General features: G+C 50.2%; 1 protein-coding gene across 3 annotated transcripts; it reads right to left on the reverse strand.

Moving 5' to 3' along the window:
- Positions 1–114: 114 nt before the first annotated feature.
- Positions 115–10,854, reverse strand: TMEM106A (transmembrane protein 106A). Of its 3 annotated transcripts, XM_037411076.1 has the most exons (8): positions 9,944–10,848; positions 9,079–9,309; positions 7,971–8,034; positions 7,368–7,527; positions 6,121–6,261; positions 4,992–5,035; positions 4,322–4,375; positions 115–2,309 (listed from the first exon to the last, which is right to left on the reverse strand). In XM_037411076.1, the coding sequence occupies exons 2-8, from the start codon at positions 9,290–9,292 to the stop codon at positions 2,189–2,191; spliced, it is 798 nt and encodes a 265-aa protein (XP_037266973.1). In that variant the 5' UTR covers positions 9,293–9,309; positions 9,944–10,848; the 3' UTR covers positions 115–2,188. The 3 variants fall into 3 exon arrangements, with proteins under 3 accessions (XP_037266973.1, XP_037266974.1, XP_037266975.1); XM_037411077.1 differs by having other exon boundaries at positions 9,079–10,848; XM_037411078.1 differs by lacking the exons at positions 115–2,309; positions 4,322–4,375; positions 4,992–5,035; positions 6,121–6,261 and adding an exon at positions 6,268–6,636 and having other exon boundaries at positions 9,944–10,854.
- Positions 10,855–10,859: the final 5 nt, after the last annotated feature.

The following is a 10,859-nucleotide window of genomic DNA, read 5'->3' on the forward strand; positions in this document are numbered from 1 at the left end:
CGTGCCTGGGGCCACTCTGTGACACCGGCTTTGTGACCGGCGGGGGCGGAGCGGTAGCGCCGGAAACCCTCGCACAGGGCACAGCCCCGCGGAATTAAACTTTATAACTCAGGGTAGGTTATAAAGCAGTGCGTTTCATTCACCGGCGGGCATCAGGGTGGATAATTCCAAAAGCACCGGCTGCCCCACTTCTTTGTGCACGTGCGATTTAAAGTTTACATTCATACATATTCCATCGATGCCCGAGAATAGGTTGGGTTAGGGTAATTAGTCTACCAAGAAGTCATTAACAGAAGTTTCTTCCCATTTGCGCTTGCACACTCTCTCCTGGTGCGGATCGTGGGGGTCGCCGAGGATGAAGGCTTAGGAGTCTCCCTCTTGTCACCTTCCCTCTTCGTGCAGACTCAGTCGTGTCCCCAGTTCCTTCCCAACCAAAACCCAGGACAGACCCAGTTTTCCTGGCTCAGGGCACAGACGTTCACATACCGGTGTCGTCTTATCAGCACAGGAGCATCCCAGCCCCACCTTACCAGTACAGCGGGCCCCAGGACCGGGCCTAACTTGCAAAGTCACCTGTGAAGCTCCTCTTTGTACATGCAAAGAGAATTTTAATTATTCTGAGTTTTCCGTATCCTATTAATCCAGTGATTTCTAAGCTTTTATCACAGCTGGCACAGCTACCCCATCCAGCCTCTGCCCCCCAGGACGGTGAGTCTCGGCTGCACATCTCTCCCCCCAGCTTCCCCAGGAGCAGGTACTGGGGCACAGCTGGAACAGCTGCAGCAGAGGGACCCACCAGCCAGGCAGATGCAGAAGGCACCGCAGAGTCCTGATGCGCAGGGAGGCTGCTGGAGTGGGACACGGAGCTTCTCCATCCCTGCTCCAGGGAGAAAGCCGATAGCTACTGCTCCAGCCTCTTGGGATGGAGGGGGCCATGAGGAGCAGCCCTGCAACAGCCCCGGGAGATGCGCTGGCTTGGGAAGCGTGTTTTGGGGTAGGAGCAGAGACTGTCTCCAATAGTCCAACTATTCCAATGCCCTGGCTCCATCCTTCAGTGGGACCAACACAGGAACATGCTGAACCACTGAGAAAAGATTTCAGTCCAGCAACTCCCAGGCTCTTATTTGACCATCTGGGATGCACCAGGCAGCTCCTAAACTGCAACCCAAGGGGTAACTCTTAACCTCACTCACGTGGGGGGATCCCACTGCCACCCTCAGAGGAGAGAAGGCTGCTGAGGCTGCTCCTCCTGTAAAGTGTTGGGTAATTCTGCAGCTTTAGACAAAAACAACCAAAAAACCCCCCACCAAACCGATACACGACACCCCCCCCCCCCAGCTGCTTCCTGACATTGGTGTAAACTGAGCTTTTCCCATTAGAGATGAACTATCCCGTGCTTCTTCACATTTAAAACGTTAAATGCCAAAGCATACAGGGGAACGATACAACAAACAGCATGTGCTGGCCCCCAACCGCCATCGGCAGGAAAGCAGCAATCTTTTTCGTCCACGGTACAAAATGCATTTTCTTCTCACCGAAATGGATGTCATTAAGGAACAGTTAGTGGATGAGCATGTTTTTAAAAATACGTATATACAAAAATGCCTATTCTCCCTTGTAATACGGGACAGCTTAAAACAGCAGTCACCCAAGAGCCTCTCTCACAAGGTGTTTTTCCATGACACGCAGTAGTTTTTCGTAAGACTCAGAGACATGGATACATCAGTCCTGTTTCTTGCTCTTATCTGCAGGTTGTGCAAGTTTCATTCAATGCGGTGGTGCAGATGTGATCCAGCCAGAAAGCCTCAGCATAGTCCTTCTTTTGCAAGTTATGAAATACTCAGAAGTGCCAAATTACGCGAGGAGGAAACATCTAGTCAGCCTAATTGGGTGCTGCCTCTGAAGTAGCAGTGAAAGCCGCTGGGATCGGGCACGGAGACACAGCCCAGGCACTGGGCACCCTGCTGAAGCATCAGCTATGGTGAGGCCAGTGAAAAGAGCCAGCTGCGATCTGAAGGCAGCAGATCCAAGATAATGCTAAGTACGTTCCCATCTTCACCTGAGAGATGCAAGTGTTATCCAGGAAACACGGAACCTCCTCTGTTGAGAAGCCCAGAAGTTTGTCTCCCTACAGCTCTCCTTCGTGGTGGAATCCACTGCGCCCCAAAGCTCTGCCAGCCTGGCCCTGTCACGGCAGGAGATGGTACAAAGGGGGAGGTAGCGTGGCATTCCCCCGGCAGTCCACGTACTGGTAGTCTTCAAAAGCCAGCTGCTCCGAATGACACAGGTATGTGCAGGTCAGGGTCCCCCTGCGAGGGAAAAGCAGAGCACACAGGGCGGGTGGAGTGTTTATGGGGAAGAACCTGGGGGAAGGGCAACAAGGGAGGCATCATGGTGGGAGTCTGTTAGAGACCACCCAAGCAGGGCAAACAGGCAGGCAAAATATTAAATATTCTATGAGCAGCTGGGAAACACCTCACCATCGCTAGCCCTTGTTCTCGTGGGGGACTTCAACTTACCAGGTGTCTGCTGGAAATACAACACAGCAGAAAGGAAAACACTCTAGAAGGTTCCTGCAGTGTGCAGAAGAGAATTGCCTGACACAGCAGGTGAGCCAGCTAGGGAAGGTGCCCACTGGATCTGTTGTTTGCCAACAGAGGACTTCAGGGGGTGCAGAGGAGCCAGCAGTGTGCCCAGGTGGCCAAGGTGACCAAGAGCATCCTGGCTTGTATCACAAACAGCGTGGCCAGCAGGACTAAGGCAGTGATCATCCCCCTGTGCTCGGCACTGGTGAGGCTGCACCTCGAGCCCTGTATGGTTTTGTGCCCCTTGCTACAAGAAAGGCATTGAGGTGCTGGAGCGTGTCCACAGAAGAGCAATGAAGCTGGTGAAGGGTCTAGAGAACAAGTCCTGTGAGGAGCAGCTGAGGGCACTGGGGGTGTTGAGCCTGGAGAAAAGGCAGCTGAGGGGCGACCTCCTCGCTCCCTACAACTGCCTGAGAGGAGGTTGCAGTGAGGTGGGGTCGTTCTCCTCTCCCGAGTAACAAGTGATAGCACAAGAGGAAACAGCCTCAAGTTGCACCAGGGGAGGTTTAGGTTGGATATTGGGAAAAACTTCATGGAAAGGGTGGCCCAGCACTGGGACAGGCTGCCCAGGGATGTGGTGGGGTCACCATCCCTGGGGGAGTTTAAAAAACACAGAGATGGGGCGCTTGGGGACATGGGTTAGTAGTGGACTTGGCAGGGCTAGGGTAACAGTTGGACTCGATCTTAAAGGTCTTTTCCAACCTGAATGATTCTACGATTCCTGAAGGAATCTATGACGGACTCTGTGACAACAGCCTGCAGATGGTGAACCTACAGGTCCATCTTCCAAGAGCAGGCTCACAACCTGGAGTCCATCACCCCATATGCACAGGGAGATCCACCTGGCGAGCACAGGCTACATTAAAAGACAATTTCTGCTGCAGGGTTTTCCAGAGTGGCTTAAACTCAGCTAATGAGGACCACTCTCGTTTCATGGCTGCATGGAGGCATTTAGTGCTGCTGTACCTCCTCCTAAGAGCTTCACCATCTTGTACCCCGGGTTTAGCTCTAAATCAGGCCAGAAGCTGTCCCAGCAGGAGCTGTATGACAAAACTGCAGTTATGCTCCTTCCTAGCAGAGAGGAACAGCTGTAGAGGACTGAAGGCTGTGGGTTGATTAGCATTGATAACATGCAGTAGATAGCCCAGTGCAAGGCCACAGCTACATATTACTAAGGCCAATCAACCCACTGCCTTCATTCCTCTACAAACAGCCAACCTCAACTTGCTTTCCCAGCAGGGGCTGTCATACCCTAAAGCACGGTCAAGCTGAACATGGTCATCTGGTCCGTCCCCTGAACGGATAACAGGAGGCGCACCAGAGCCTGCTTTGTCCTGCTTTGCTCTCGGAACACTTGGAGACAACCATCCGCACATCTGCAGAGTCCAGGCATGAGTCTGCCCCCAGCACCACGAGGCAGGCAGGCATAACCAAACCAGTCAGTACTTCTAGTCCTGGACCGAAAAATTGCTTCCGACAGCTACAACCAGTATTCCAGAATAAAGTTTGCCAGGCCAGCTTGCCTTAAACAACAGTGACAGGGGATTTCTCAGGGTAGCAACAGCCTTGAAGAGTTATCTGCTCCTCACACCCCAGCACACCTGTCTGGGTAACAGCACATTTACGCTGTAGGCAGTCCTGGTCTTGAAGAGTGACAGCAGACCTTCAAGAAGGTCGTCAAGAAATAATGTAGCTGACAAATGTTAGCTACAGCTCTGAACCCAGGCATCACTTACTGTATATGCAGCAGAACGTTGTGAACTTTGACTTTTGTCCAGGTGCAAACGTTACTGCAGGAGAAAAGAGAGAGTCAGTTCCCCAGGAGCTGCCTGCACCACTCATCTCCTCTCCTCAACTACTCCACTGCTTCTCCAAAAAGGTCTGTCTTTGCAATATTATGACAACCGCTATGTAGGCAAAGTTCTTCAAGCACACCAGCAGCTATGAAAAATGTATCTAGAAAACATGTTTTCCAGGTGTAACTGTGGATTTACTAAGCACAGCCCTTGTAAACGTGCGATGCACCACCCTGTCCGCACAAAAACTTTGGCTGCTGTGAACTTCACACGGTTTGCTGGCCATTTGCAGAGAAATGCAGTTTGTACAAGGTACTCAGCTGCTCACTAACAGAGCACTTAAATATGACAACCTCGACTTCAAATATCATCACTTATCAAAATGGATGGAAAACTACATTGCTGAACCAACAGTAAGCTGAGAATAGCAATACATAGAAAAGGAAATTAGTTTTAAATGGGTGTGCCACACATATCCAGATAGCTTCACACATTAAACTGGGAAGGACACACTCCTCTTTACAGACAGGACCAGCACAAGGAATTTACTCAGGAAAAGCCTATAAGCATCACTTACTAACCAAGGGAAGAAATATTCAAGAATACTCACTAGGTGTTGTCATCCAATATCCTGCTGGCCACCATATAATAGATCTGCAAATGCGAACGGGAGAGAAAGCACATTTAACTGGTAATGTATACTGTTATATTTGCAATGTATATGCTATTACATTTAAATAATACTTTTAATCCGTATTTTCCCTAGTAGTACATTTTCATACACACACTACTAGTACACTTGTGTGAGCCTTTTCTTAAAGTCTGTTCCCTGTGGTTAATCCCTATATTGTGGATAAAATAAGCAATGCATCATTTACCAGACATGTTGAGTACCTGAAAATCACGAGACTTGGAATGCAACTTATTATTTGCACACTGCTGGCTAGCACTAGGCCTGCTATTTTTTCCTCAGTAAAAAAACAAGAAAAGAAATTCTATTCCGTTCCACTCTTTACAGCACACCGATTTCCTTGGTATTTCAAGTCCTATAAAGCCATCCATTAGACAAACGGGAGGGGGAAATAAGAAAGTCAAGATTTAGGGTAGACCTAGGCTCATGTTTTCACAGGCCTATGATTCAAAAGGAGTTACATCAGAAGAATTAAGACAGGAAAACGACCTTTCAGGACACATCCTGCAGGAAGTACGCATGAGCTAGAGTTACGTTAGGACACAATTCCGAGAGCTGAAGTAGGGAAAGCAGGACTCAAAATTAGGTATCTGAACCTGAATTTCAAGATCTAGCCTAAAAATTGTTTTTAACAGTAGATAAGAAAATAGATTCAGAAATTTTAGATCTAAAAAGGCCTTAAAAAGGTCACCCAAGCTACATGCCTGACCTTTATACAAAGGATGGATCAGCTGTGCTCAAACCCCACCAGGGTTCTGTCTAACCTGGTTTTAAGCTTGCCAGCATTTTAAAGCAAGGATGCAACCGAGCCTGCTACCCAAAGAGCGAGCAGATGCTCCTCACCCAGGAACGCATTAACTTCAAACTCAGCAACACGTAAATTCTTACAACACCCCTTCCCCAAGTGGGATGTGGAAGCTGCATGGGGAAAAGCTTTGGGTATTTGCAGGCAGATGACAAAAGAGAGGATGAAGTGTACAAGGAGCACCTCCCTGTCCAGGACATCCAGCTGAGTTTAGGAGAAAAGACAAGGAACAGCAGAGCTCACCTGGCCGCTCTGCAAAGGGTTCATGTTCAGCAGGGTTTTCATGGTAGTCTTCCCTACCACGATGGACTGGTGCAAAACCTCTACGTCTAGTTGCACAACAGTGACCACGTAGAAGTTGTCATTAGTTATGTTCAGCACGTTCTAGGGAGAGAAACAAAAAAAAAAAAACCCAATGCAAACCACAATTCACCTCGCAGCAGGGCCATATGTTCCTGTTGCAAAGCTACTTTAAATATATCCCTGCTATGAGCTCACAGCAACGCTGGGCCACGTTGTCCCTTTCACATCCTCAGCCATACGTCCAACCCGGCCACAGAGGCACATGCTCCGCAGCGTCTCCCAGGACAGTCCAAGGGGGACAACCAAGCAGCTCAAGGATGCAAAAGGATTCCCAGAACTCATCACAGCACTGCATTTACACAGCCCCTTCAGCCACTTGGTGCGACTTGCTTGTTTGCAGCCAGGCCAGCCGCACCTCTGATGCTGTAACATGCTCCAGACGCTGATTCCAAACAGCTGGAAAGAGGACTGCGATGGTGGGAATGGCAAGACTAACTCCAGACAGTGACCAGTCAGGTAGCCTGCTGTCCTGGTTTCAGCTGGGATGGAGTTAACTTTCTTCTCAGTAGCCAGGTACAGCGCGGGGTTTTGGCCGTGATGTGAGAACAATGCTGATAACCGCACTAAAGTTTTTAGTTGTTGCTGGGTGATGTTTATACTAAATCAAGGACTTTTTGGTTCCCTGGGCCCTGCCAGTGAGAGGGCATGGAGGGGCACGAGGAACTGGGAGGGGACACAGCCAGGACAGGTGACCCAAGGTAGCCAAAGGGATATTCCATACCATATGGCATCATGCTGGGTATATAAACTGGGGGAAGAAGGAGGAAGGGGGGGGGGACATCTGGCATTATGGCATTTCCCAATTAACCGTTACGTGTGACAGAGCCCTGCTGCCCTGGGGGTGGCCGAGCACCTGCTGCCCATGGGAAGCGGTGAATGAATTCCTTGCTTTGCTTTGCTTGCGTGCGCAGCTTTTGCTTTACCTGTTAAATTGCTCTTATCTCAACCCCGGAGTTTTACATTCCGATCCTCCCCCCCATCCCTTTGGGTGAGGGGCAGTGAGAGAGAGGCTGCGTGGGGCTGGGCTGCCGGCCGGGGTTAAACCACGACACGCGCACATGGAGCGGCACAGGCGATAAGCAGGGAGCCCTTCAGATCCACGCTTTGACTGCGAGCTGAGCGCTTACCGTCATGTTGAGAAATATACTGGTGGTGGTGGCATTAAAGCCAATGGAGGAGGCGTTCAGCCCTGCAGGCAGCACGGCGATGGAGCGAGGAAACAGGAAGAAAATACTGAGAGATGTTGTCAGCAGGCAAATCATCACAGCAAGGCACACATAGAGCTTCCTGCAAAACACCACCAGGGCCACCTGGTTTATCACCAGCACCACCAGCTGATAAACCATTCTCTTGGTTTATCAGCTGCAAGCACCTACAGTCCTGCTTCAGCTCCAAGGGAAAAGATGATAAAAGCTTGGGTGCCAGAAAACTGGGATGGGTTTGAGCAGAACTATTTGCCAATTAAAAAAAAAAAAAAAAAAAATCACAGCAGAAGCAAGGTAAGAGTCACACACACTGACACGGCACGGCACAGTACAAATTGCTAAGACCCCCAACAACCCCACACAGAAGGCTGTCCACCACCTGCTATTTCTGAAAAGATATGGGAAACACCAAACTTACCACAAGACAGAGCACAAAGAGCAAAACACCAGAAGACTGGGGCTTTCTTTCACACGCAGAAGAAATATTCAAAAGATGAGAAAAGAGGAAAGTTTAACAGGACTTACGTCCGTCTAGGCTTCAGTCTCTGGTCACCGTACGGAATCAGAGCCACCAGCTGTTTCTCTTGCTCTGAAGGAGGTGGCAGCAGATTAGAGACCACATTAAGCACAGAAGTAAATAAAGCAAATTGCACCGCAGGACATTGCACAGCAGCCTGGTGTCCATCTGCACTCATTTCACAAGCGATATTGCCCAATTAGAAGGCAAGCGTGATACAACTAAGATTTCGGTTTTGTTGCGGATTGTCTTCAAGTTTTACTGAATCTTTCTATATTTCGTGTTTGTTTGTGAAACTGTTAACTACAGGGACAGCTTGATTTTAAGAAGCCAGGCTCTACGTTTGCATTATGTTAACACTTATTAACCAACGATGTATGGGTTCTTGTCATTTGAAGCTGTGTAACTTGAAGCCCTTGCTCTCTAGACCATAACCAGAGCACCTGGGTTCTACTGGGTATAGGATGAGTTATTGGACCACTTGTGGCGAGGCAGACATCCAGCAGTCCAACTTGGCAACTAAACTTAGCTCTAAGGTGTGCCAAAGTGAACTACCTTCATTATAACACTAAAGAACACACCCACGGGTTAAGGAGACCCTTGCCCAGGTGACGACACTTCCTCTGCGCAAGCATAGCAACAGAAGAGGGTGACCCAGCAGATACTGTAATTATATACGAATCACTAAGCAATCATTGGAACCGGGAGTGTACAACCTTCTAACTTTTGTGTATAAATGTAAGGGTGAAATCTGCATAGGTGTGCTTGATTTGTGGAGATGCCACCCAGCACCTGGCGGTGCAATGAAGGAACGTCTGCTTCTTAATACTGCATTGGTGTCAAGAGGTTGGATTCCTGATTTTGGTGACAGTTTGAGCATTTCAATCTCTGGGCAGAAACAACCAGGGTGGGCTTCGAGTAATCCCCCTAGGAAAAGCACTACCTGCCCTCCCACACACAGAAGTCACAGGTGAGCTGGAGGTACCAGGACAGGACATTCCTAGACTAGATACGATAAAGACCAACTAGTTCAACCAAGGTCTCTAGGCAAAGAGAGACGTACCCACCTCAGAAGGCTGAAAAAGCACCAACACGGCACACAGAAGATTCACCTACCCCCGGGGATCCTTCCTGTTCCCTGACACGTTGGACAGTTGACACAGCCGCGACGTGCAATGCCCTCGCAGGGTCCACAGGGCAGAGCGGAGTCATTGATACTGGCGTAACTGCCGATTTCATCTCCAGCATCCAGCTGCCCGGGTAAGATCAGCTTGCCTTCGTTCTCCTTTTGGGCAGGTGTTTTCCACAACAGCGAAAGTTTTCCACCCATGGTTGAAAGAATTCTCACTAGGTGTCCAACGCAAAAATACGTTCAGAAAAGTGCCTCTGTGAAGCAGCCTCCGAGAGCAGCACCATCAGCATTTGTAGCAGATCACAAGTGCCTTAACATTTAGGAAGTTCTTGAAGCACAGCTCCGAAGTTACTGCAAGTGACTCTCTTAAAACCATTTATCTTCCAGACACCCCAGTTGCAGCAGGGTCTGAGTATGCCACTCTAAGGAACTGCGCACCAGGTTTTTTATCTCATAGCATTCCGTGAGAGAGGGGAACACTGACTCAAAGCTCCTGAAGGTTTCGAGACGACAACATAACCTGCAACTGCCAAGTTCTTGGCTGGTTGTTATTCACCTCCATCCAACAGGGAACTCGCCTGCACATCCAGGCCTTGACATTCCCAATCCAGCACAGTGTTCCTAACAGCAACAGTAGCCTGACTAAGATCAGAGAGTGCTCAAACAGAATAGAAGAGTAGATAAACTATCTTTATATGCCATAATTATATTTTTTAAAGTTAGAAATACAGTTGAACTCACTTTGCCGGGCTCAAAGTTTTTTACATCAGCTCTAGCAACCCTCCCAAAAAGCATTAACAATACCAAGCTGAGAAAAAGCAACGGATGTTTCACGAAATAGTTTCCTACCTGCGCCAGCCTCTCCCCGGGGCAGCCTTGTTTCAGCAACTCGGCGGCAGGACGTTCAGCTTCGATAAACAGCAGCTTCTGCGTTTGCCCCCAGGGGCTTCGCATCAATAACCCGTCGGGTTCTGTTACAAGACACACCGGCGATGGGAATCCCCGCCTGGCAGCAGGGAACCACGGCGGCAGCTGCGGAGCATGGGGCTCATTCCGCAGCCCACAAACCTGGGGGCCGATTCTCCTCGCTGACCACACAACCACCAGGAGCAACCACCGGGATCTCCTTCCCTTAAGGGAGGAGGGCACGGGCGCAGCTCCGCTCCTTCAGCCCTGGAAGGCCACGGAGGGACCCGTCAGCAAGCAGGACTAGGAAATTCTGCAAGACGCTGCTCGGAGGCTCGAGGTAATTCAGTGCTCCCCACCCTCTGGCAGCCGGCGGAGGGGAAGGGAAGGACAAAGATGGCTGAAGGAGCTGGGTTTGCTACCACGGGAAGGCCTCCCTACGTGGTACGGCCAGTCCCCACCGCTGCAGCCCCCCCGAGGGCCCCAGGAGCTGCAGCTCTACCTCCGCTCTGTTAATGTTTACCAGCTTGTCGGAAACAAGCAGCTGGAAGGAGTGGCAGCCCTGGAAGGAGTGGCAGCCTTTTCGCAGAACTTGGGACAACCACCACAAAAGCTGGCAAAGTCACATCGGAAAGACCCAGCGGAAGGTAGTGGGTGGTGAAGGTTAACCCCTTCAGGCACGGCCCTTCGGCACTCTTCCACGTTCACCATAACCCCTACCGCTGCCCCGCGAGGTCTGCAAGAGGAAGCAGAACCCAACGGCTGCGACGAGCCCCAGTTCCAAGAGGGACCAGCACCCCACCAGCTCCACCCGTTTGCAGCTGCCTCCCGGGGCCCTGCCCCTCGCACCCCCTTGGCC

The sequence above is a fragment of the Falco rusticolus genome, chromosome 18 (assembly GCF_015220075.1).
Source record: "Falco rusticolus isolate bFalRus1 chromosome 18, bFalRus1.pri, whole genome shotgun sequence".
NCBI lineage: Eukaryota > Metazoa > Chordata > Aves > Falconiformes > Falconidae > Falco > Falco rusticolus.

Coding starts and splice junctions, on each gene's coding strand:
- TMEM106A (XM_037411076.1), bottom strand. CDS start 9,292: ATGGGTGGAAAACTTTCGCTGTTGTGGAAAACACCTGCCCAAAAGGAG. Junction 8,035..9,078: donor AACAGGAAGGATCCCCGGGG/GTAGGTGAATCT, acceptor CACCTCCTTCAG/AGCAAGAGAAACAGCTGGTG. Junction 7,528..7,970: donor AGACTGAAGCCTAGACGGAC/GTAAGTCCTGTT, acceptor GGTGTTTTGCAG/GAAGCTCTATGTGTGCCTTG.